This window comes from Lygodium microphyllum, chromosome 18 (assembly GCF_053477565.2).
Source record: "Lygodium microphyllum isolate KBCC chromosome 18, Lygodium_microphyllum_v1.1.10, whole genome shotgun sequence".
Lineage (NCBI taxonomy): Eukaryota > Viridiplantae > Streptophyta > Polypodiopsida > Schizaeales > Lygodiaceae > Lygodium > Lygodium microphyllum.
Window position 1 is genome coordinate 71,431,157 of NC_141152.1, and position 27,057 is coordinate 71,458,213.

At 43.4% G+C, this 27,057-nt stretch overlaps 1 protein-coding gene across 3 annotated transcripts; it reads left to right on the plus strand.

Annotated features, from left to right (window-relative positions):
* The first annotated feature begins 265 nt into the window (after positions 1 to 265).
* LOC148021013 (postsynaptic protein-like protein) lies at positions 266 to 27,057 on the plus strand. Of its 3 annotated transcripts, XM_087699493.1 has the most exons (5): positions 311 to 369; positions 1,919 to 2,011; positions 26,181 to 26,298; positions 26,437 to 26,528; positions 26,753 to 27,057. In XM_087699493.1, exons 2-5 carry the CDS (start codon positions 1,990 to 1,992, stop codon positions 26,815 to 26,817), a joined length of 297 nt encoding a protein of 98 aa, XP_087555619.1. In that variant the 5' UTR covers positions 311 to 369; positions 1,919 to 1,989; the 3' UTR covers positions 26,818 to 27,057. The 3 variants fall into 3 exon arrangements, with proteins under 3 accessions (XP_087555621.1, XP_087555619.1, XP_087555620.1); XM_087699495.1 differs by lacking the exon at positions 1,919 to 2,011 and having other exon boundaries at positions 266 to 369; XM_087699494.1 differs by lacking the exons at positions 311 to 369; positions 1,919 to 2,011 and adding an exon at positions 25,979 to 26,015.

A 27,057-nucleotide genomic window follows, 5' to 3' on the forward strand; every position in this document is an offset into this window, starting at 1 on the left:
AAAATTTTGGAGGGATTTTTGAATTATAATACATGCATTTGCCATTTACATAACTAACATTTTTTTAAAAGATTCAAGGATTTAAATCTTCTCCTTTAAATTAATTTTTTTTTGGGGGGAAATTTTTGCATTTCACTTCACATCAAACCTTGGTTTTTTGTGAGCACTGAGTAACATCCTTGGATATAAAATTTTGTTGTCCATGGAGTGTGAAACCACCCTAAGTGGGCCTTGGGTAGCTAGCACGGAAAAGCTTTGGGTGACATAGAAAATGAAAATTTACACAAGTGAGGAGCCTCTAACAATTAACGAGAGTATACCCGCGAGACACAACTGACAAACATCGAGGCGAAATGGTATGCGAGAAATGTGAGTCTCTCGTCTCTCTGCATCACTCTGTACGATTTCGTTCTGTTTTCGGAGGGAGGTGAGACTGGCTCTGGCAGTACCTTCACGTTTGTCAAGGTTCACCTTTCAAGCCTGTGATCGTAGGGCAGGGCAAAAGGAAAATGGTGTAAAAGGAACACCCTAAGCCCTTCAAATTTGGGCTTTTGTGTGAAGTTTTGCTAGGGAAGTGCATTATATGTGACAACGGAATTCCTGCCGTCGTAATCTTTGATGGGCAAATCTGTGAAAATCACGTATAGTTACAGTCTATGCCAACTTAAAGCCAGAACCCTTCGTGCACCGGAAATTAAAGCCTTTAACAATTCGAAAGGAGTGATAACAGAACTCTCTCTTGCTTTCACACTTACTAACGTTTTCTTGAGCATGTGCAACCCGCAGAATCGAGATCAGGTAATGATCCCAGTTAAGATGGCTTGTTGCTCCATCCACTCTTCGCTTCAATCTCCTCTTTGACGACCTTTCCTTTGGCCTTGAATTTTCCGTGTCTGTACTTCCCATTTTTAAAGGTCCATTCATGTCAATTTAAGGGAAAGTCTTTTGGTGAGTTTTTTTCAGGATTCTCTTATGTTGTGGTTGAGAGAGAGAGAGAGAGAGAGAGAGAGAGAGAGAGAGGGAGCAAACAGGTGTAGCTCGGTTGGTTAAGTTGAATAAGGTGGTGACCAGGTCTCTGGTTCAACTCCTACATCCTGCACAGTCATTTAGTATTGGTGTTACAAAAAGGGAGAATTGAACCAGGGTTAGTGGGTTAATAAAAACAAGTGACATACTACTAGGTTAGCCACTTGAGAGAGAGAGAGAGAGAGAGAGAGAGAGAGAGAGATGTTTGTCCTATAATGGCTGTTTTTTGGGGCAGCACTATTCCTTCACTTTGCAACCTGGGTAATTGCTGCTAAGAATCAACTGCTAGTGAACTCTAACACTTCAAGTATCCATGTTGTATGGACACACTTAGCCAAACAGCTGCAATAGTCTGATAAGGCCCAACTTGAGCCAACATCATGAAATGCGCTAATTGAATTTTGGGGATTTCACATGTAACTGTTAGCTTGGTTTCTAATCGTGTCAGAAATTGCTTGAGGAGTGCAGCAAACAACATTTTTAAATTTTGAAAATTCATTTGCAGATCTGAAATTTCTGCAATCTTGGGATTTTCATTGCTGATTGATACTCTTGTGCACTGTGGTCACTTGTATCATATTTGGGCTTGCCTTTGGTGATTGGTTAGTCAATTTGGGATTGCAAATTATGACTGAAAACAGTGACAACAGTAATCTTTTACACATTAAGAAGCTTGAGGATGCCCATAATTTTGCAATCTGGCAAAAACAATGCTATAATGTCTTGGTGTAGAAGAAACATTTAAAGCCCATCAAAACAAAGGGAATCAAATCAATAGACATGGAATAAGACGAGTAGGATGACTTGGATGAGCTTGCTTGCTCTACCATTGAGATCTCAGTGTTAGATAACTTGATCTTTAACATTGAGAATTTGAATTCAACATATGCAGTGTGGCAAAGGCTTGAAGAATTGTATGCTTAGAAAAGTGCAGCCAACAAGGTTTATTGGTTGAGAAAACTGATGGACTTTCGCATGAAAGAAGGTACAGCCATGTCTGTACATTTGAATGAGTTTGACTCAATTTTTAGTTAGTTGATTGCTTTGGATTTTCATATTGATAAAGAATTCAAAGCTACCTTCTTGCTATGCACTCTATTTGAAAGTTGGGATACTTTTAAGATAGCTTTGAGTAATTTGAATGCTCAGTTGTTATACTCTAATGTGGTGAGTTCTTTGCTGATGGAAGAACTCAATAGACAGAATAACTCAGCAAACAAGTCTTCTGATTTCGAATTTTTGAAGCTCATGGTTGAGGTTTATATGACGGGTCCTATCTCAAGTTGCTTAGTGGTCAGTCAGGTGTGCCCATTGCTTCGATGCTAAGTCAAAGTGCTGTAGTTGTGAGTGAAATTTGAGGAGAAAACCTTGCATTGACTCCACCCTTGGACAAGGTCCCATAGGTCCTATGAATCAAGAGCGTGCCTTATCAGATTTGACCAAGTGGTATAATTAGACGTGTTAAAAGGAGTCTTGTCACTAAAAGCATACTTAGGAGATGAGGAAGATGAATCATGAGGTGTTAAGAAGCATAAGGAGGATAGGAAGTGTTGAGAAACCAAGTCATTCGGTACATTTTTCCCTCCATTCTTATTTCGGTTTCCATTTACAGTCCCAAAAAGGCTTTTTGGGCGCCTCCTAAGAGAGTTAGGACAACTTGAGAGACTTCGTGTGCGTCACTCGAGATAGTCTGCGCTTGTAGATATGATACTAACTCCATCCATTTGTTATCTAGCATGTTCATTCCTTCCAACATTCTGTCGCTCTCTTTCATATTCTTCCATCCTTTCCACTGCCGTTCATACCCCATGAGAAGGACACTACGGTTTATGGTTTCGGCATCCATCTCCATTTGGCGACATAATCTGGCTACGTTTGGCAGTTTGTGGCCCATTTTCCATTTAGTGACCATTCTCATCAGGCGATAGCTGTTTGACTGCACTTTGGTGTCTAGATTTCTTCTTGGCATCGGCATTGGCTTGAGCAAGCACCTTCTATCCCAAGAGGCTACATTTTGCAGTTCTTACTCCATGTAGGATTGGATTTCTTCATTTGGCAGGTCATTCTTCTTCACCCTCTGGAGTTCTCGTTCGTAGCTAGTGATCTTCTTCCTCGACTTTGACGGCACCAGAGAACTGTGTTTTGCTCCCTTGACAGTTGTCCTCATCTTCAACATTACCATATCCTATTGCTCGGAGTGTTAAGCTAACATAAGCATTACATGTTGAATTAGCTAGTTAAAGATACCCAACAATGCTTAATTAATCAAAACCCTAAAATGGTGCGCCGTTTAAGAGTGTTGTAAAACTGTGTGTGGTAGGAGGTTCCAAAACTTTTTATAAGTAGGTGGGCTGCCCTCCATTCAGCCCAATCTCGTTTTTGCAGATTTCAGGCCCTCTAGCTTTACTACCCTTACCCCGTTCACGGAGGACATCTCAGTTGAAGCTGCCTGTTGCAGTCTATATCCATCATGCGCTTGTTTACGGCCTCCATCGTGCAGTCTACATGGATTTCTATTGCATTTGCTGATCAGCCACATCATCTACAATTGGCGAATTGTTGAATTGCTGTGTTTGTGATCTGTGGCTGTTGTACGGATTGCTACATCATCATACTTGTGTTTTTACTAGCGTCAGCTTGCCACATCATCATACTTGTGTTTTTACTATCATTAGCTTGCCACTTCATCCTAGTATTGGTTCAGATGATCCGGGGAGTTATCCTAGCAGCTAGGAGATGGTTGGTTCGAAGGCTGCAATATGGACACAATTGGATAACTCCTCTCTGCCACGTGCTATATGCCCCTGTTGTTCACAAGCATAGCATTTGTTTGCATTATACGATGCCTTGTTTTCAATAGCTTTCTTAACACTAGCAAACCATTTTTTGCCTTGTCAGCCTCGTTGTCCTAAAGCATTTTCAGCATTTAGAGACTCAAAACCATGTGTTGAGTGCTTTTCAAGAGGCGATTCCCGTTCCTCACTCCTACTATCACTATTGTGTAACATCTTTTATTGTTTGCTCCTTGGTCTATATTATTTTGAGTGAGTATAAACCTTGCTGTAACTGAATTACAGCAAACCAAACTGCATTTGTTTGCTCCTCGAGACGACCACAAGCTCACCTCCTTTAGAAAGTTGGTGTTGTTGTGGACCAATCAACCTTTGGAAGCCCAAAGGGCAGTAAACCACATTTTAGGAAACACTTAATTCAACTTAACAGTAAATTCAACAAGGAGACTCCACACACAAGTGGAGCTAGATGCTATTGTATCATGCACTTACACTTGTTGGTCCCAGAGCTTGTTGCCCTCTTCAGTATTTCTTTAGATTATTGAAATATGCTCGAAATTGGTTACAAATGGCTGTATTTTAGGGATTTCTCGTGACATAACTAATCCATGGGTGTACAATGTCCTCGACATCTTCATTGCTGGTCTCCAATCAACTATAGAGTGTTCAAAACCGTGAATGAACACTTTAGTCTTCCAAACCCTAAAAATGACAGCAAGCATTTGAATCCAATTTCATGGAGCATTTGCTGAGGTAACTCTCTTGCATAGTCCCATGTAGTCCTACCTAGTTCCACTCATAACAAGGGAAATTTCTCGTAATGAAATTGTGAGAATGTCACTTTCTTTGTGATAAAATTACCCATAAAGTGCATGAAGCTTGAGATTTTCAAGAAAAAGAAAAGATCTCAGTCCATAGTGCTATAATTGTTAGCAGTCATGTTTGTCATGCCTTGTCATCTCTTGCTTGTGAGCCTCAGTGTGACATTAATGTAACATTAAAGTGATATTTAATGTGACATTAAGGTTACAAACATTGAATGTGACATTAAAGTGACATTTGATGTGACATTAAGCTAAATCAAGGGGAACACGCACGAGGATGACCGTCCGGGCTCTTGGGCGCCCGAACAGGGTTAAGGGGAGCCTAGAACTAAAGAGAGTCCAAGAATAGTAGGACTCACCAAGGTTTGACGGTCGGCAATCGGATCACGATGGTCTGGCCAACAATATACTAGGCAAGGCTGGGAGGTGAAAGGAATCACTCGTGCTCATTCATCCCTACTGCTTTCTCTGGCTTTTATGGTCTTCTTCAGAGTCATCTGTCATTGGTATCAGAGCTGACGGGTCTAGTCTTGTGGATCTGTGAAGTTCTTCAACGAGAAGGCAAAGTCGACGGGTCCCGCTATTCGTTTGAGTCGACGGGTCACGTTAAGCTATTCGCTTCCGGCGCCTGGTGACACGTCATATTAAATTTGACGTGACGATTAACTGCAATTCGTCACTTATCTTATGGCGGGGGAGCTATTTTCGATATGGAACGTTGTATGCTGGATCGCGCGCTGAATCCTGGCTCACGCCTGTCTTTAAACGCACCAACGGACCACACGCCTTTTTCCCCTTTCCGTAGGCTGGCCCTTCAGTTACGTGAAACTGATTTTAGTTTTCTGGTCCCTTTGTGACCAGCCAATAGCACACCATCTTTATTTGTCCGGTATTCTCCCAGCTGAGTAGAGAACAAGTTCAGGAAAGGTGCACTGATGGCCTGCGTGATCATTTAGAAGGGGGCTGAATATTAGTCGTTTCTGCAAAGAAGCTCCATTTCTTGCGTGACCGACTTTGTTAGGAAGATAAATTTGTTCCTTACTCTTCGGGTTTATTTACAAACCAGCAACAGCTGCCTGCCATTAAAATCAGGGAAGTATTTTACTTTGTATGCAGATTTCTTATCTTTGCTTTCCAATTCCAGTGTATTAATGGCAGAAAAAGGGAAAGAGAGAGTAATGGAAGGTTCTAGTTCTGGGGACTACCCTATGGTAGATCCCCATGAACCAGAGATGCAAGAAGAATAGTGGGAAGAATTTTTTGCTACACGAGAACAATTTGATGATCTTACGGCTCGTGTACAGGCTCAGGGGGTTCAAATGGAATTTTTAACCCATACACTCACTGAAATAAAATCTCAATTAACTTTATTATTAGAAAGAGATAAAAATAAGATAGAAATCTCGGATGTCCCATCTTCATCGAAAGATTTAGATGTGACTATGCGAGATCCTAAGGAACCCCACCATAAGTTGAGGGATAATCCAGTTTTAAAAGATATGAAACCCTCTCAGTTTCACGGGGAGGAAAAAGATAGAAATAAAGATACAATCTTTAATTTCCTCCAAAAATGGGAAGATTTACATAAACTTAAAAATACCCCACCACATCTCCAAGCACTGGAAGCTAGTTTAACTTTGGGACCCAAAGCATATAAGTGGTGGCGAACTTTAAAGGAGGCAAATAAAATACCTGAAACATGGGCTCAATTTGAATCTGTCTTTTTGAAAGAATTCCTTCTTGAAAATGAAATGGAAAGAAATTGGGAAGATTGGGATTATGTCAGACAAAAGGGAAGACCCCTACTGACATATTTGGAGGAATATCGTGAGATAATCCTCAAATTGGAAGGAATAGATGAATTTCAAAAGGCAAGAGGATTCATTAGGGGACTAGATAAAGCCTGTAAAAAGGAAGTAAAAAGGAGTTCACCTAAGACGCTGGAAGAGGCAATTAAATTTGCATTAATCAATGAAGATAGTATGCGTCCAGGTACACTCACTAGTCTCATTGATACGGAGCCCAAGTCTAAGGAATTGGAAACCTTAAAATTTGTGGGCAAATTTAAAAGGAAAATGCCATTTTTAAAGGGTTAAAAATAACCTTTTGAAAAGGAACCATATGTGAGGCCAAAGTTAAGTTCTGATGACTTTGATAAGGCCAAAAAAGAAAAGTTGTGTTTCAATTGCCTATCCCCTAACCATGCTGCTTGGAATTGCCCTCAAAAGAAAAAGGGGGAAGACAAAGGAAAGGATAAGGACAAGGGCAAGGGAAAAGAAAAACAAATCCATGTAGTGTAGACCTTAGAATTAAAGGGGCATGAAAAGTACAAATCTTTAGAGGTCTTGCACATGGATGTACAACACAAGTGTTGTATGTCAACTTCTATGTGGCAGCCTACTTTTGGGCCACATGATTTACTTAGAGTATATGGATTGATAGCTGGAAAGAGAGTTAGAGTCATGATTGATGACTCTGCTACACATAATTTTATTAATTATGCACTTGTCAAAAAATTGAAACTTCCCCAATAAAAGAGTGGGCATCAATATGTTGTTCATATGACGCAAGGCCAAGACAATAAAATATGGGATACAATGGTATCCGATTTGGAAATTGAGATTCAAGGATATAAAGATAAGCTTGATTTCCAAATTATGAACATGGAAAGAGCTGATATTGCTCTAGGGAGGGAGTGGCTATGGGGATTGGAACCATCCTTAAAACGTAGTTACCATCATAATACACTGGAATTGGAAAGGGATGGTAAGACTTTTGTCATTCAAGGTGAACATGAAGTATCTGATAATCCTTTACTGTGTTCTACTGAAGTTCAGAAGCTGATAAAGAAGGAAGTTTGTGAGGTATATATGTTATGGTCTCTTCCTATACAAAACACTTTTACTCTCTGTAATATAAAGCAACAATTTTCTTATGTCTGTGAGTTGAATGTTAATAATGAATTAAGTAGTTTGTTAGATGATTTTAAAGATGTGTTTCCTTCTGATTTACCAAGTGGCCTTCCACCAGATAGGGGTGATATAGATCACCCAATTGACACAAATAAGGATACACACCCTATTTCTAAATCACCGTATAAGTTAAGTGAAACACAGCATCAAGAAGTTGAAAGACAAATTAAGGATTACCTTGATAAAGGGTTTATACAACCCAATAATTCACCTTGGGCTTCACCAATTTTATTGGTAAAGAAAAAAGATGGTTCTATGCGACTTTGTGTTGACTATAGAGCACTTAATAAAATAACGGTGAAGAATAAATTTCCTATGCCCAGAATGGAAGATCTTTTTGATCAATTACAAGGGGCAAAATTCTTCACAAAGATAGATTTAAGATCAGGATATCATCAAGTAAGAATTAAGGCATAAGATGTTTCCAAGACAGCATTTCATACTAGATACGGGCATTATGATTTTTTGGTGATGCCTTTTGGCCTCACTAATGCACCAGCTACCTTTATGAAGCTAATGAATAGTGTTTTATGGCCCTATCTAGGACATTTTGTAGTAGTCTTCTTGGATGATATCTTGATCTTTAGTAAATCAAGAGAAAAACATTTGGAACACTTACGATTAGTATTCCAACTGTTAAGAACACATTTCCTTTATGTGAAGAAAACTAAATGTGAATTCTTTGCATAAGAGGTCAAGTATTTGGGGCATATTATCTCGAAAGAGGGAATCAACATGGATCCAGAAAAAGTAAGGGCAATTATTGAATGGCCATCTCCAAGGAACCTGGAAGAGTTGCAGATCTTCCTAGGTTTTTCTGGATTTTATCGTAGATTCATTCGAGATTATGCCAAAATAGCTGTTCCAATGACTGACCAACTTAAAGGGAAAGGAAAAAGTTTTAATTGGGGAACAGACCAAAATGAAAGTTTTCAAAAACTTAAGGTAGCTATTGCTACAGCTCCAATATTATTAATAGTGGATCCCAATAAACCATTTGTGGTTGAAGCTGATGCCAGTAATAAGGTGATAGGCGCGGTCTTATTACAAGAAGGTCGACCAGTTGCTTTTGAAAGCAAGAAATTAGATCGTGCAAAACAGAATTATTCTGTTTATGAGAGGGAGCTGTATACAATAGTACATGCAATGAAGAAATGGAGGCACTATCTGTACGGTGCCAAACTTTTGATTTTCTCTCTTTCATAATTACCAAAGAGATCAATATGTAGGGTGACTCATTTGAAAAAAATGGTGGACAGGTTCAAGCATTTTACTCAAGTTTAGGAAGGGGACATGGTAGATCCTCTTCGAGAGGCCAGGGTATGGGACGTGCTGGCGATAACCAGCAAAACAGGTTCAATCAGCAATTTGGTAAAATGTAGGTTTTAGGAGGCCGAGGAAACTTTAGAGGCAAGGGGAGCTCTAGAGAAAGAGGTGGATGGCAAAATGGAGGTTCTGGAAATTTTGCTATTATTTGCCATTATTGTGGCAAAATAGGCCATATTGCAACCCATCGCTATGCAAAGAAGGATGATATTCGTAGTGGTAAATTGCAGCAAGGAAACTATGCATCATCTTCATGACTGAATGAAGACAAAAATGAGCGTCTGTTTGTTATGCAGCATATGATGAATGCAGTTACAGGAAAGGGGACACATGATAATGTATGATAAGATATAGAAAAGGAAAGTATAATATAGTAGCTGATGCACTCAGCAGAATGCCCATCATTAATGAATTGAGTTTTACTCAATTCACTTCCAACTTGCTTGAATCTTTAAAAGGGAAATGCCAGATTGATTCGGTATATTCCAACATATGGGAAGCAATAAAAAATGGGGATCCAAATGAAAATGCTTCTACTGAGGAAGGTATGTCTGAGGATATTCAACAAGGAAATGGAGCATCAGGGGTTGCTCAAATTGGATTCAAGTGGAAGAATTTTACCATTGATAATGGTTATTTACTCTACAAGGGTAGGGTATGTGTCCCGAAAGATACAGAATTAAGGCGCCAAATACTCTTTGAGTGTCATGATACCCCTAGCACGGGACATCCAGGAGTTAATAAGACTTATAGTCTTATTAATAGGTAGTTCTATTGGCCTGGAATGAATAAGGACGTCCTTGACTATGTGGTCAAATGTAATAAATGCCAGGTTAATAAAGCTGAAAGATTGAAAATGGGAGGACTTCATCCACTAGAGATTCCTTCGGGAAAATGGGAGAGTATCTCCATGGACTTTATTATTGCTTTACCCAGAACACAGAGGGGATACGACTCTGTGTGGGTGATTGTGGATAGGTTAACCAAAATGGCTAGGTTCATTCCAACTTCAACTGATGTTAAAACACCAGAATTGGCTAGATTGTTCGTAGAGAACATATACCGATTGTATGGCCTTCCGGCAAATATAGTTTCTAATCGGGATAGAAAATTTGATAGCCAATTTTGGCGTGCAGTATTTAGGAAATTGGATACTAAACTTAGCATGAGACGGCGGATCATCCGCAAACAGATGGGCAAACTAAAAGGGTTAACCAAATTCTTGAAGATATGCTTAGGGCATATGTAAGTAAAAGGCAAACTAATTGGGAAGAGTATTTACCGATAGCAGAGTTTGCATATAATAGTACCAAGCACTCTTCCACTGGATATAGTCCATTTATGTTAATGTATGGGTTTCAACCCAGAGCTCCTTATGCAGTATGCAGGAAAAGGTTCAGGCAACTAAAGACTTTTTGGAGGATATGAATAGTATGTTAAAATTTGCTCAAGAAAATATTAAAAAGGCTCAAAATCGAGCTAGAGCATGTGCAGATCCTCACCGAAGAGACATCTCCTTTGAAGAAGGAGAATTGGTCTATCTTAAGGTGCGTGAACAAACTAAAACTATGAAAAAGGGACAATGTCCAAAGCTTTCACTAAGGTATTGTGGTCCTTTCATAATACTTAAAAAGGTGGGAGAATTGGCTTACAAGCTCCAACAACCTGTTGGTAGTAAAATACATCCAGTTTTTCATGTAAGTAAATTAAGGAAGAAGCTGGGTGATTTGGATAATCTAATCTTAAATGATGACATTGAGGAGCTATTAAATGATCAATCTAATCCACATGAACCAGAAAGAATATTAAATGCTCGTAATAGGCGAACAAGGAATACTATTTATCAAGAATGTTTGGTTAAGTGGAAAGATTGTTCAGAAGAAAGCTCAACATGGGAGCGAGTAAGCACTTTAAAGAAAAGGTTTCCCAATTTACAGTTAGACCTTCCAAGTATTGTTTTCGAGGACGAAACCGATTCTTAAGGGGAAGGAAATGTGACATTAAAGTGATATTTAATGTGACATTAAGGTCACAAACATTGAATGTGACATTAAAGTGACATTAAAGTGACATTTAATGTGACATTAAGGTAAATCAAGGGGAACACGCACGAGGATGACCATCCGGGCTCTTGGGCGTCCGAACGGGGTTAAGGGGAGCCTAGAACTAAAGAGAGTCCAAGAATAGTAGGACTCACCAAGGTTTGACGGCTGGCAATCGGATCACGATGGTCTGGCCAGCAATATACTAGGCAAGGCTGGGAGGTGAAAGGAATCACTCGTGCTCATTCATCCCTACTGCTTTCTCTGGCTTTTATGGTCTTCTTCAGAGTCATCTGTCACTCAGTTTGAGTCAGATGAGGACATTAGGAGCTCTGATATGTGTGTCATGTGTTATGATGGGGGAGGCTAGTCACTCTCGACTAGCTGTCTTAGGATGTGCATTTCTTTTTGGCCTCTTTTAGTGGGCAGCCACTGGCTGCTTGGCTACTTTTTTGGTCACTGATATGGGGCGCCCATTTTAGGGCATTTTTAGGGTTTATCCTTTTGCCTATTTATAGGCAGCCCCCTCCCCACTTGATCACTTTGTCTTCTTACAGATTCCGACACTCCTCCCCCCTGGTGGTGCTGCCATCATTCATCAGCCTGATCTGGTGCTCTCACTGACGCTGTGGGTTGCGTGCAAGGACTGATCAATCTCCTTCCGCCTTCCCGTTTGTATTTAGCATTCATTTCAGTCAGTGCAGATTTCTCTTCCTTATTTTCTGCTCTCTCTCTCTCTCCCTCCGTGTTCGTATTCCTTCTTCCGCAGCGCACTCTCACATGGTATCAGAGCCGAAAGAGAGTACACGGAGCTGAGATCTACGTGGGAGAACACCCACAACCTTGCGTTTGTTGGTCAAGACGTCTCCAATAGCTGAGGCGTCACCTTCTGCACCAACTTCTTGATCAAGGCGGCCTGTTTTGGTGTCACATGTTTGCGTTTGCTGTTGGTGTCATCCCCAACATCCAAGGCAGCCCTTCCAGGAGGTCCCAAATCTTTGCGTTTGCTGTTGGCGCCTTCTCCAGTGGCTGCCACGTCATCACAACCTCTTCCTGCTTGCGTTTTCAGCTTGGGCGGCCCTCCTCCAGCTGGGCGACACTCCACCAAGCTGCGTTTTCAGCTTCTGTGGCTGCGTTCAACCTCTGGCGGCACTCCTCCAAGTTGGCGACCTCATTTCTATTTGCATTTTGAGGCAGGAGGTTGTTTTTTTTGTGGTGATTGCATCGTTAGCACTTGCATTTGACATCATCCTTGCGTTCTGTGCAAGGCGGCCAGCTCAGGAGCTTCTGGTGTTTGTGTTTCGGCACCGGCAACCTTCCTTGGTTGTGTTTTGGTGTTTGCAGATATTGAAGATGTCTCCTCATCAGTTTACGGGCTTTGATGATTCAGATGACGAGCTTTTGTCTCGACACTCATCTAAACGGAGGCGTGATTTCTATCACGAGGACCATCGTCCGGAGTCTATTCCTCTTTCCCGTCCCCCTTCTATTCAAGTATCTCGGCGAGCCCCTTCCAGTGGGCCGAAGATGCAGCCTTTGGTACCCCCTATACAGGTACCCGTACTTCCTCAGCTGCCCAAAGAGGACCGGTTGGATGGCTCCAACTTTTCTCTATGGTCCTGCAAGGTGGAGTGTATCTTGGACTCCTTCGATCTTTGGGAGCTTGTTTCTGTTCCTATTCCCCGGCCTAAGGTGGATCCCGCAGATGGGACATCTATGGATCGTGCAGCCTTATGGGATCGGCTCAATTCTAGAGCCAGATCTTTCCTCTTTCTGAGTTTGCAAGATTCTGTCCTTGTTCATGTTCACAGGTTGAAGACTGCAGCAGACGTGTGGAGAAAGCTCGCGTCTCTCTATCAACTGAAGACGTTTGCCCACTGGATATCTCTCGAAAAGAAGTTGCGGATGCTCGCTATTGATGATAGTCCTTCCATGAAGGACCACATCAATAGATTACAGGATATGAGGGATGAGCTTGTATCCCTTGGTCGGACGATATCTTCTGAAGACATGGCTATGATTCTCTTGACTCAGCTGCTATCGCCTCGGTTTGATGTCTTCTACACCAGCCTTCTTACTTCGAGGACCCGTGCTCAGCTTCTATGGGAGGAGCTATCCCTGCTTATCTTAGAGCATGACGAGTGACTCAGAGAGGTCAGTGATAGTGGATCCGACTCCACTAGAGCCTTTGTTGCAGGTTCGGGAGGACAGAAGAAGAAGAAGTCAAAGGCTAAGAAGAAGGACAGTTCTTCAGGCTCTGACTCAGATTCAGAGAGACTGAAGTGCCCACACTATGGGAAAGGGATACATCCCGAGGAGAAATGCTGGAAGAAGTACCCTCATCTTCGTCCGGGAGCGAAGGGTGGATCTACATCGGAGCCTTCTTCTACCTCTACACCAACTGTTACCCATGAGTCAGTGTTCCTTTATATCCATGCTTTGGAGGAGGATCCTTCTTCCGTGGTTGTAGTGTCTTCTGTGCAGCCTTGGTTCGTGGACAGTGGTGCTTCGAGTCATATGACTCCCCGAGGTGATTTGTTACAGGATCTCCGTCCATGAGAGGGTTCAGTCACTATTGGTGACATTTTATCGGTGTCTATTAGCGGTGTTGGCACATTGCCTTTGTTTACCGACCGACCTTCGAGCTCCTTTTCACAGGCCCTACATGTTTCAGATTTGGGCCTTCCCCTCCTCTCAGTTTATGGCCTTATGAGGCTTGGCACATGAGTGATCTTCACCGAGCATGGCGTTGTTATTGAGGATTCTTTTATAGGAGCTGTCTTATCTACAGGTTGGCAGGAGAGCGGGCTTTACAGGCTTCATTCTCCTTCTTTGATGCAGGGTTCTCCGCGGCAGTCTATTGCTACACCCGTTCCCGCTTGTGCACCTTCTATTCCACAGGTTCCTTCCCATCCCCCACCTTCTCCTCCAGTGGTTCCCTCGTACCTCCCATCCCTTTTAGCGGGGGACGATCTCGGTGATGCGGTTGTGGATTCCCTGGCTCCTAGTGTTTTAGAGGGGGATTTCCAGGATCGTAAGGAGCTCCTTCAGCGGCAGTCTACATCGATGGACTTCATCGACATTGGTATTCCTCTTGCCATCCCAGGATCTATTTCTTTTTCAGCCTTCAGCCACATCTAGGATCTGAGAGGGGGTGTTAGCAGTCATGTTTGTCATGCCTTGTCATCTCCTGCCTGTGAGCCTCAGTCTGAGTCAAACAAGGACATTAGGAGCTCTGACATATCTGTCATGTGTTATGATGGGGGAGGCTAGTCACTCTCGACTGGCTGTCTTAGGATGTGTATTTCTTTTTGGCCTCTTTTAGTGGGCAGCCACTGGCTGCGCGGCCACTTTTTTGGTCACTGATGTGGGGCGCCCATTTTAGGGCATTTTTAGGGTTTGTCCTTTTGCCTATTTATAGGCAGCCCCCTCCCCACTTGATCACTTTGTCTTCTTGTAGATTCCGACACTCCTTCTCCCCCGTGGTGGTGCTACCATCATCATCGGTCTGATCTGGTGCCCTCACTGACGCTGTGGGCTGCGTGCAGGGACTGATCAGTCTCCTTCCGCTTTCCCGTTTGTATTCAACATTCATTTCAGTCAGTGCAGATTTCTCTTCCTTATTTTCTGCTTTCTCTCTCTCTTCCTCCGTGTTCGTATTCCTTCTTCTGCAGCGCACTCTCACAATAATAACTTGTTTTTTTAACATTCAGCTAAAAAATAATAGCATACATTGCTATATATAGAGTTAAAAGGTTGCCTAATAGAATCCCTATGCAAAGAGGAGAAAAATTGGTTGCTATCTACACTCCATCAATGCTGTAAGCTCATTCTATGATTGAAATCTATAATTTTTTGTAGCAAGAAAGAGAATAGTGGCCATCTTCAAACTTGGGTTGCTCCAAACGAGAGGGAAGAAGCCCCAAATAGCCAAGATAAGCTTTTCAAATGAGTAATCAGTTGTCCTTAATCATATCACGTTTTTAATTAAGGGCTAATTAATGACTTAGTCATTAATCATAAGTGAGCTGCTCACTTGGTAAAAATTTAGCTTAGGGTCTACTTAATAACTTAAGTGTCCTAAGTGAGTTGCTTATTGGGTGAAACTTTCAATGTAACTCAATTCTAGAATTAATGTGTAAACTTTGAATTTAATGAAGGTCTTCTGTTGCACTTTGTTTCTTTAGCCTTAGCCATGTGCCATATGGCCTACACACTTGTCCACTGCATGCCCTAGGATCAAATTCTTCATTGTTGATGCAATGGTTACCATGCTAAGAGCTAAGGGTACCAAAATTAAAGTTCATTTAACTAAAAGTCTTTGTGAATTTTAAATAAATTTTTAAGTTAATTTCTTATTTTGGTGACAAAGATACCTCAAAGAGAACTCGACGTCAATGTCGATCGTATCAACTCTGGAAAATAGAAAAGAACCATAGCATGTCTATATGCTTGTTATCAATGTCTCACACTAGTATACAAGGCTATCCTATAAAAAATGCCTTTGAATATATGGGACCATGGATTTTTTGCCTTTGCCCAGTCTGCCAAAGTCTCCCCTTATGTCAGCTTAGACTAGGTGTCAATTGTTATGAGGACATGCATTTTTGAAACGGATGGCAGATTTGCTCCTCTTCCATAGGATGAGAGGCGAGTTGGTGGTTGTAGGACCTTAGGCGAAGTGACACCAGCTGATGGTGGCCGAACAAAATCCATGCGCATACGGCTTTGATACCGAATGTTGAAACGAAATCAGCTATGGAGGAGAGAGAAACGGGAGAGTGAGAGTAGATAGTGTGAGCTGAAACAATAGTGTACTTGTTGAATTGAAAAAGTAATAGAATGAAAGTACAACCTTAGGTCTAAGGTAGACCAAACCCCTAACTCAATTGAAGTTAGCTGACTCTATAACTAACTCTAAATGTAATGACACAACTTATTAACTTAGTTGTGTTCACATTGCAAACTAATCGACTAAGACATTGGGCATTGTTTATGGAATTTGCAAATTCTAATATTTAAAACTGCTCCGTGTTTAATGAAACTAGTGATAATTTATTGTGTTGAGGTTGTTTTAAAGAGCTAATTAGTATGTGGTGAATTTTTAGCTCAATACCCCCTCTTGAGCCCAAAACTGGAACCAAGAAGGGATTGAAAGAAAAGTTAAAGCCCAGTTTTACCCCAAAGCGTCCCACCCCAAAGCAGCTAGGACATTAGTCAAGGGGCATATTGGTTGCCCAATGGCCTACCAAGACTATAGAAGCGATGGTTATCTTATCAAGGGAGTCCAAGTGATTACTTGAGAGAGGTTGGGGTATCGGACAAAGGATGCTCATTGGTTGCTTAGCAGCCTACCTACTAAGTCCTACAAAGGTGGATGGAAACACATTGTTTTTTTTTTTTGGTGGAGAATAGATGTGGTTCATGGCCTTCAAGTAATTGTGCCTTGCGGGGAGAATGAAAAGGGATGGTTAGATCCAATACATCACAAAACAAACAAGCTAACCCAATTACTCTAGGGTATTGGTGACGAGGAAAAGGGTGATGAAGGAGAGCGATGTCTATCACAACCGTCCTAGGGTAAAAAGAAGTGCTCATTGGTGGGTGTGGGTAAGACACAGTGTTAAAGGGTGGCATTTTCCCTAATGATACCATGGTGCGAAGAGGTAGTGAAGTGAGGGTAGGTAGAATATGGTGTGGAGAAAGAGAAAGTGCTAGGAGCGAAGATGAAGGATCCAACTCCTTGTTAGAGATCACAGCCAGGCAGGAGATTACAGCTTGGTGCAGTCAGACTGTATGCAGTCGGACTGCACAGTCGGACTGCCACGTGGCAGTCCGACCCACTGCAGGCAGTTGGCTGCATTTAATGCAGCCGACTGGGCATTTCTGGCGCCCTATTTCCTGGCTGGTTCTGGCTATAAATAGCCGACATTCCCAGCAGTCTTATACACTTCTCTGCTTGCAGATTACAGACCGGTGACATGTGCAGATTCCGTCTCTGTTTGCAGATTTCAGGCAGGAGACAGTGTAGACTGTAGCGGACTTCGAGGTGAACAGCAGGTTGCATCGTCGAGGTGGAGACACGCAGTCCAGCGCACTGCGCCCGTGTATATATCTGCATATCTTTGTATTCAGCACACTTTATACAAAAGATCTTCATCTTCCACTGTCTCTTTCCCTCTCTTCTCTCTCTGCGTTTTCTCTCTCTCAGTCCTACGCTTCCGCACCGCTGCACTCTGACATGGTATCAGAGCAGTGTTAGAGGGCTGACTGAGCGCAGAATCAACCTGAAGAGGAGTTTCCATCGCGACAAATTTGCGTTTTTTGCGTTTAAGGGCAGACGGGAGGGCTGTGCCTTGGAACAAGGCTGAAACGAGTGTGGGCGCGCAGGAAAGGAGTCCAGGTGGTGGATTTGCTGCTGTTTACTACTGTTTGACGCGGAGGAAGTTTTGAGTTTCCAGCCTATAAGTGCAGGTTTTGCTTTTTCATCGCCTCCGGTGGGTGAAGAAGGTTCAGGACGCGGAAGAGCCTTAGCAGGCTGAGTTTTCCCAGTCAGAGGGGGCTGCTTTTGCGTTTGTGAAGGTATTACAGGTGAAGATGTCTACAAAGATTGACTTGGAGTTCCAGTCGATTATGGACCGGAAGGTGCTTGTCTTACCGGCTCTTCCTGTAGATCAGAAGCTCGACGGCGACAACTACCGCATTTGGCGCGTCATGATGTTGGCCATCCTTGAGTCCTATGATTTGGCGGAGTTGGTACAGGAGGAGATTGATCGGCCCTCGGTAAGAGATGAGTCCAAACTCTCTTCCGATGCTCGTGCGGAGTTGGCCAAGGCTCAGTCTCATTGGGACAAACTAAATGCCAGGATTCGTTCCTTTCTCTTTCTATCATGTTCTACAGCCGTGATCGCTCACATCGAGCACTTGACGGTGGCTCGGGAGATATGGCTGGAGCTTGATCAGATGTACAATCGGATGACCCTTATGAAGCGGGTTTCTTTGAAGGTACAGATGCGGACCTTGTTCGTAAACAAGTCTTTTTCGCTGCGGGAGCATATTAACAAGCTAAGGTAGCTTCAGATGCAGGTTCAGAATGCGGGGAAGCCGATTTCCTCCGAAGACATGGCGATCACACTTTTGTCCCAGTTGCCGCCATGATTCGGTACATTTTACTCTGACCTTATTGCTTCGGGGCGAGAGTCTACTCTTCGGTGGGAAGAGTTGGTTCCTATGGTCTTGGACCAAGAGGAATAGTTAAAGGGACAGAATGCTTCCAAGTTGGAGGCACTGACAGGTCAAGCCTCTTAGAAGAAGGGGAATGACCAAAAGAAGAAGAAGGGGATAACAAGTCCAAGAAGGACAAGGACAAAGAATCCACATGTCATATTTGTGGAAAGACTGGCCATTGGAAGAAGGATTGCCCTGACAAAGACAATAAGGACACCAACAAGAAGGACACCAAGGATTCTGGAGCGGTGGCTGCACCCTCATCAGCTGCATTTCTTCATCTAGCTGTCATTGAGGATGCTTCACCGAATGCTTCTGATGCTGCGATGACGGCTCCCCAGGCTCAAGAGTGGATCGTTGATAGTGGTGCCTCACGGCACATGACTCTTTCATCAGATGGTGTTGCCCAGTTGCGACCCTCGCGTGGGCAGATTCTCATTGGAGACAGCTCTTCAGTATCTATTGCAGGTCGGGGTAAGATGCAGCTTATTCCCGATGGACGAGGTGATACCCATACCTCAGAGGTTTTGCATGTACTAGGCTTAGGGTACCATCTCCTTTCAGTTCATAAGATTTGCTCCCTTGGCCTTTTGGTGGAGTTTGACAGTACTACGGTGCGAGTCCTTGATCGTGGATCGAGAAAGGTTCTCTCATCCGGATATGAGGAGAACGGCATTTATAAACTGAAGTCTTCCACCGCCCTCTCTACTCTTCTTCTTACCTCTCAGTCACAATCAGAGTTATGGCATGCTCGGTTTGGTCACCTGAACTATGATTATCTTCGGAGGGCGTCACGTGGACAGCTTGTTCGAGGGTTGCCGGATATAGTGGTGAGCCAGCAGCCATGTGTCTCCTGTATTCGGGGAAAGCAGCATAGGGATGCCATTCCCCACACAGCTTCGCGGCGGTCTACTTCACCGATGGAGCTTGTATCTACGGATCTCTGTGGCCCTATGAGGAATGAGTCCTTGCGTGGGAGCTCGTACTTCATGCTGATCGTGGATGACTACAATAGGATGACATGGGTCTATTTTTTGGCATTAAAGTCAGAAGCTTTCTCACACTTCAAGGATTGGCTTCTCTTTGAGGAGAACCGATTGGGCCGGAAGTTGAAGACCTTGCGATCCGACAAGGGCGGTGAATTTGTTTCTAATGAGTTTGCTCGGTTTTGTGCAGATAAAGGAATTCACCAGGAGTTTGCCAATACCAACACTCCTCAAGAAAATGGCATACTTGAACGGAAGAACCGTAGTGTGATCGAGATGGTGCGCACCATGATGGAGCACCGACAGACCCCTCAGGTTCTGTGGGCCGAGGCTGTGGCTACTGCAGTCCACATCCTTAATCGATCCCCTACTTCGGCCGTGGAAGGGATGACCCCGTTTGAGGCTTATTTTGGGACGAAGCCAGATGTTTCTTACTTCCGGGTCTTTGGGTGTGATGCCTATGTTCACGTTCCCAAGACTCATCGTGATAAATTTGAAGCAGCTTCTCGAAGACAGGTATTTGTTGGCTACAGCTTCCAGTCCCAAGGCTACCGTCTGTATGATCCCGTCAAGCGGGATGTGTACACTAGCCGCGATGTGCGGTTTGTGGAGGTTCCGGCTATCTCAACGGGTGAGGAGCATCCCGTTCTTGGAGATCCAGGGGAGAGTTGGGCTCCTTCTACAGTTCCACTGGAGCCCTTGCCTTTTGATTATGATTCTGTTTCTGACACAGAGTCTATTGCACCACCGGTCACCTCAGAGGAGTTACCACCGGTGGATATTCCAGGGTCCTCTGCTGATGGAGAGAGACGAGGGGAGGTTCGGCCTCCTCCTCGCTGGGCACGTGACACACTCCGTGATTCAGGGATCGAGGGGGTTCCTGAGGAGTGGGGACCGCAGGATGGTCCGCGGCGGTCACGGCGGCACCAGGCACATTCAACGGAGCTTGTTTGCTCTAACTATTGTTTGATGACTCGTGTTATGCAGGATCGAGAGCCCACCTCCGTGAAGGAGGCTTTACAGTCCGCACCATGGAAGAAAGCTATGGAAGCCGAGTTGGAGGCTATTGAGAGGAATGGCACTTGGTCACTCGTGCCCCGCCCCCCGAATAAGAAGGTGATTGGTGTCAAGTGGGTCTTCAAGACCAAATACCTTAGCGACGGTTCTTTGGATAAGCACAAGGCTCGCCTTGTTGCTAAAGGTTTTGCACAGCGCCCAGGGATTGACTATCATGATACTTTTGCCCCCACAGCTCGTATGGCGACCATTAGAGCTGTTTTTGCTTTGGCTGGCCATAGGAGATGGCCTGTTTACCAGTTGGATGTGAAGTCGGCCTTCCTCAATGGTGATTTAAAGGAGGAGATCTATGTTGAGCAGCCTCCTGGTTTTGGGTCTTCAGATGGGAAAGTCGACAGGTTAAAGAAGGCCTTGTATGGCCTCAAGCAGGCTCCGCGTGCATGGAACGAGAAGATTGATTCGTTCCTCCAATCTCAGTTGGGATATCGGCGTTCCAAGGCCGATCCGCAGCTTTATGTTCATACTTCCGAGGGTGGTTGTGTGCTTTTTGTCTTATATGTTGATGATTTGATTGTCACAGGTGATGATGCACAGCAGGTCCAAGAGACGAAGTCAGCTTTACATCGGACGTTTGAGATGACGGACTTGGGTCTACTCCATTTCTTTTTGGGCCATGAGATTTATCAGTCTCAGAGGGGGATCTTTATCTCTCAACAGAGATATGTACAGGAGCTCTTGGTGTCTTTTGAGATGGAGGAGTGTCGGGCCCTTTCTACTCCTATGGATCCGAACTGGAAGGCCACTTTCCATTCAGCTTCTCCTTTGGCGGATGCTTTCCGCTATCGTCAGTTGATTGGGTCCTTGATTTGGCTTCTCAACACGAGGGTTGATCTATGTTTTGCTGTTGGGCTCTTGGTAGGGTTCATGAGTGAACCTAAGACGGTGCATTGGCAGGTTGCTCAGAGGATACTTCGGTATTTGAGGGGGACGTCTGATTTAGGGATTCATTATCCCGCAGGGACAGATGGTTCAGATCTTGTACTTGCAGGTTGGAGCGACTCGGATTGGGCCGGTGATGTGGACCACAGGCGGTCTACTATAGGTTACTGTTTTACCTTGGGTGCAAGTGTTATCTCATGGAGTAGCAAGAAGCAGCCCATGGTAGTCCTTTCGTCTACTGAGGCGGAGTATCGGGCCGCGTCTTCCACCACCTGTGAGGCTGTGTGGCTTCAGAGATTATTGGAGGAGCTTGGGTGCCCCCAGACTCGTCCTACTTTGCTACAATGTGACAATGAGAGTTGCATTGCCTTGGCCCGGAACCCTGTTTTTCATGCCCGGACGAAGCACATAGAGATCCAGTACCACTTCATCTGAGAAAAGCTTCTGGATGAGACCATCACTGCGGAGTACTGCAAGACCGGGGTACAATCTTGCGGATTTGTTTACGAAGGCCCTTCCCCAAGCTCTACTTCGGAGACATTCCAGATCCCTCAGGCTTCTGCCCTGCCCCGGCTCTGAGAGGGGGTGTTAGAGATCACAGCCAGGCAGGAGATTACAGCCTGGTGCAGTCGGACTGCACAGTCGGACTGCCACATGGCAGTCCGACCCACTGCAGGCAGTTGGCTGCATTTAATGCAGCCGACTGGGCATTTCTGGCGCCCTATTTCCTGGCTGGTTCTGGCTATAAATAGCCGACATTCCCAGCAGTCTTATACACTTCTCTGCTCGCAGATTAGAGACCGGTGACACGCGCAGATTCCGTCTCTGTTCGCAGATTTCAGGCAGGAGACAGTGCAGACTGCAGCGGACTTCGAGGTGAACAGCAGGTTGCATCGTCGAGGTGGAGACACGCAGTCCAGCGCACTGCGCCCGTGTATATATCTACATATCTTTGTATTCAGCACACTTAATACAAAAGATCTTCATCTTCCACTGTCTCTTTCCCTCTCTTCTCTCTGTGCGTTCTCTCTCTCTCAGTCCTACGCTTCCGCACCGCTGCACTCTGACACTCCTAGTGTGCTGGATGTGAAAGTGGAGTGCAATTCAAGGTTTTGGAATGAAGAAGAGAGAAAATCAAGGTGTGGATTAGAAGAGGGTGGGATGGGAGGGATTTGAGAAGATCGATTTACATGCTCAAGTGAAATAGAAGATATAGATATGCTTGATGAAGGATGCCTACTTCAAGAGTCCTCTCTATTGAAGTTTTTATATTGTAAATCATCTAGATCCTGCACACTAGAAGGAGAAAACGGAGAGGGATTTGATTCGTAAGGCTCAAAGGAGCTATACAGACCTGACACTAGGCTTGGTTGAGATGAAGAAGATGGGCCGCTAGTTGTTCCAAATGTCATATGTCCTCCATGATTAGAGAGGTGGCCTACTTTACCAAGTGGTTTGGATGTAGTAACAAAGCTAGTAAGAGGGGTGTAAACTTGACTATACATGATACGCGAGATAAGACATTGTGGGATCCCAAGGTGTCTGAGACATTATGAATTAGTTACATCGTGGGATTCTGAGAAGGTGTTTGAGATATTATGAATTAGTTACATGCTGTTCATGTACCTCGCACAAAACCAAGTCTCCACAATATCCACAGGATACTATTTACAAGAGCACTGGCTTTGCTACCATGTGAAGATATGCTAGGGTTTGCATTGAGGAAACATAGAAAGTACGACCACGATTGAAACACAAAGACTTATACAGTGATGTGTAAAACTCAAACGCTAAACACAAAACTCAAAACTCAAACCTCAAACATAGAAACAAAGTCGAACAGAGAAAGAAAGAGAAGGAGGACTTTGAAGTGAATGAATGCGATAAATGAATGCAAGAGAGTACGTAATGCTGAAGGGCAGAGCTGAAGAGTTTTGGAGTGTGACGTCCATCGAAGACGGATCTTGAGTGCTATAACCACTAGTTGGAGATGTCCAAGTGCGAGAAATTGCAAAACATTGATCATCAAGGCAGTAGGAGACCCAGATGATAGCAAAGGAAGTGGATGATGTTGATGTGGGCGGCCACACTTGCTGCAAAAATGCAGGCTGATACAATCACCAAGTGAAGATCAGCCTATCACCAACTTTGGAGCTGTAGATGCAAGCGGATTTGGGTGTTGATAATGAGGAAACGGTTAGCAGTCATGATTGTCATGCCTTGTCATCTTTTGCCCTCAGTTTGAGTCAGACGAGAACTTTAGGAGCTCTAACATGTCTTATCACTTGTTTTGACGGGGTAGGCAGCTCTATTTGAACATGCATTTTTGTGCATTCTCTTTACTTATTGGGTTTTTGTGTGCAATTTTTGGGCAGTTTTCACATTTACCAGTTTGCTAGCATGTGCCAGATTTTATCCATCCTTGTTGGGATTTTTCTCTACCACGTCAGCATTTGCGGCTACATTTAATGGAGTTAGACCAGCATTAAATGCTGGTCAGCCCATATATTGGGGTCTCAGGTGCAGGTCGACCAGTTTTTTTGGGTTTTGGGCTATATATAGCCCCCAATTGGTTGGTCCTTGGCATCCTTTTGTCTTCCACTTGGCAGGTGCACACTTTGACTTCAGCACTCTCCTCCATCTTTAGTGCTACCGTCATCATCAGCCTGATCTGACGCCATCACTGATGTTGTGGGCTGCGTGCAGGGACTGATCAGTTCTTTCCTTGTTTAGTACGAATTTCTTTTCTTCCTTTCTTGCAGAGTTGCTCTGTGTGTGTGTATGTGTGTGTTTTTATTCCCGTTCCTTCTTCCATTGCGCACTCTGAAAAAAACTGCAGGTGACAGCTAGCAGCTGAAAACACAGCATTGTGAGGCTCCAGGAAGCAAGGCAACATCAGGGATGGAGACACCAGGTGTAGGAGAGGATGATGCTGTAGTTTGCAGGGGTTGGACAACAAAGGGAAGGTGACTGATGGCTGAAATCTGCATGTGGGAGTGAGAAACCCGCACACAAGGATGGGGCTGAATGGTGGGCAGCTTGTATATTTATCAGGGTTTTGCATGTGGGACATAGAAATTCTATAAACCGCTCCCCATGTAATGAGACTATTGGTATTTTACTGTTTTGGGGCTGTTTTAAAGAGCCAATCAGTTTGTAATGAATTTTTAACTCAACACGAGTGTCCATATGGTGTTGAGGAAGGTGGACATGGAACGCGTGTGTTTCCATAAGGTGCCAATGGAGAAGGCATTGAAACATGATAACTTTGTCCAAATGTCAGTTGGAGCATAACAAAGTGACCAGTATGTCCACTAGGTAATGCCATGGAGGCAAATTGTAGTACTAGTTGGTCCACACTTAGGAGTGGGTGAGAGGATCTCCCAACTTAAGAAAATTCTGAAAGCGTGGGAAAGGGATGACAAGCCTTGATCATAGGTGTATCTACACCACCCATTTGATGAAAAGAAGAGATCCTGAAAGCTATGCATAAGTGTGAGGAATCCCTTGGTGTAGTGTGAGAAGACACCTGAGATGCATGAAAGGAAATGTGAATAATGATGCAATGGAAGAAGAGTGGGTTTCGAAATGAATTTGTGGATGCCAAGTGATTAGATTCCTTTTGATCATTATATGGGTGGAATTGAAACGAAAAATGAGATGATTCACCAACTTCAAATTGACCCTTTTAGAAAGAAAAACTAAAGGAAAGAAAGAAGGAGGAAAACTTAAAACTTGTGGCAATAACCTTTTCATTTCCTTACCTTGTTTTGTGTTCAAGAAAAGATATCTATCTTCTTTAGGAGTGATGTACCACTATTTGCTTTGAAAAGTTCTTTCATCATAAGAGTCGCCCAAATCTTGCCCAAAGGAGGAAGTATTTGCAAAAGATCGAGAAGTAAATGGCTGCATACCTGGTATGGAGTAGATCTAGGAGGTGAATATATGATAGGTTTATACTTTGTGCTAGTTTCCACCATAGGGTAGCCAGTCCTAAGCGGAGCTTCCGTCCTTTCTGCAAGATCAAGAGATTGGTGCACCAAATCTAAAGGAGAAAACCCTGATTTACCTTCAATTTGTAATTTTGTTGTTGAGCCTGATTCATGAGGATGAGGTTGTACTCGGCTCATGTGATCTCATAGGATCTGTGGACTCCATGGTAGTCTAATCTCTCTCTGGCCATGTTGGATTCTTGCGGCGCAAGCTGTGAGGCCCACTTGTTTCTCAATGTGTTTGGCTTGGGAGTTTGAACCAATGAAGAAGTATTCGAATTCATCTTCCCTTCTGTAGTTCCTGCTTTTGAGAAGAGCTTTTCGATCATGGGCCTAGGTTACTTCAAAGAGTACCTAGCTCTGATACCTTGTAAAGAAATGCTCTTACAGTCGATCTTGTCCTACATTGCCAATGCAATGTTCATCATGTCTAGAGTTACTTTGGAGCACCAGAGTTAAAGCTTTAATGAGAGAAAATTTGAGTAAATTCACATGCTGGTGACATCCATACTATGGTTCACTTTTTCTTCTCATTCCAAACCAAGAGGAGCGGGAGTTAGTGGATGAATGGAGTTTTTGGCAGGCAGATCAGGTGTGACAACCAGTGTGTTTACAGGACCAGGGAACTCTGAAATCAGGGCAGATTTTCCATGTGGCATGCCAGTCTATTTGCTAGTTGGACCATTCACTGGTCAATCAGGATCTTGGTCAACTGTCAATTGTGTTGGGTCCGTCTAGATATACTAATTTTAGCAGTTCCACTTGTGAGTCTCTGCTGGTGTTTGAGTGTTATGGGGCTTGGGTGTTCCATGCAGATGGCAGGAAGCTGTTCATCTCTTTCTAATAATGTATGGCTGTTGAATGGTGTGCAGGTATGTGCGTTTTGTTGTAAATGTAGAAATCTTTTTTGCAATCGTATGTGTAGCATTCCGGGGGATATGTAGAAAACTTAAGGAATTACTGAAATCCTCAGGTGTAATTTTTAAAGTCTATCCGGTATAAGTGCTGACAAGCACTTATGTTTGTAAAATTGACAGGCCAAAAGAAGCTTGGAAAGGTTATAGTTCCAGACAAGTGGAAAGAGGGTGCCTCCAACACCACAGAGAGTGGAGGCCGCAAGATCAATGAAAATAAGTTGCTGTCAAAAAAGAACAGGTTGGAAAGCTCATTTAGTGCTGTGATACTAGGAACATACTGAGTCTAATAAGCCTTTAAACTGTTTGTTAAGAGGTACATTGTATTGTGTAGATGCGATAAAGTTTGAATTGTACTTTGAAGCTTTTTTTGATATAGGTGGACACCCTACGGCATTACCAAATGTGTGATTTGTAAACAACAATTACATCAAGATGCAAAGTACTGCCAGTCTTGTGCATACAAAAAAGGTATCATGTGCTCTGCTGGTAATTTGATTTTGGACTTGGTTCAGATGATTTCTTTTTCTTGATGCATGCATTAATAACAGGCAAATTAGGCATGCCTGTGTGTGCGCATGTTTTTTGGGGTGGGGGACTGGTTGTTATTTATTAGTATTTTAAATCACTCAATGGGGCTTTTTGGGTCGACCATTACTTTTTTCATTCATAGCTCTATGGCTGTATTTTTCCAGGCGTATGTGCTATGTGTGGCAAGCAGATCTTAGATACTACTGTATATAAGCAGAGCAATGTATAATGGCTGCACTTTATGTGCAGCATTCAGCAATCTTGTATCTCCAAAGAAGGGTCTCCAATTGGTATCTTTAGACTCATGTATTTTACTTGCACAGACATGTGCTGTTGTAAATTTTGACATTAGAGTTTAACAGTTTGTCTGCTGTCTGTTAGGAAAAAAGGGACAATGAATTATGGCTAAGGATTGTTACGAAACATACATTATCATATTTTAATATCATGCATGCTTAAGCATTGTGTA

Coding starts and splice junctions, on each gene's coding strand:
- LOC148021013 (XM_087699493.1), top strand. CDS start 1,990: ATGGACTTTCGCATGAAAGAAG. Junction 2,012..26,180: donor GGACTTTCGCATGAAAGAAG/GTACAGCCATGT, acceptor TAAAATTGACAG/GCCAAAAGAAGCTTGGAAAG. Junction 26,529..26,752: donor GTCTTGTGCATACAAAAAAG/GTATCATGTGCT, acceptor GTATTTTTCCAG/GCGTATGTGCTATGTGTGGC.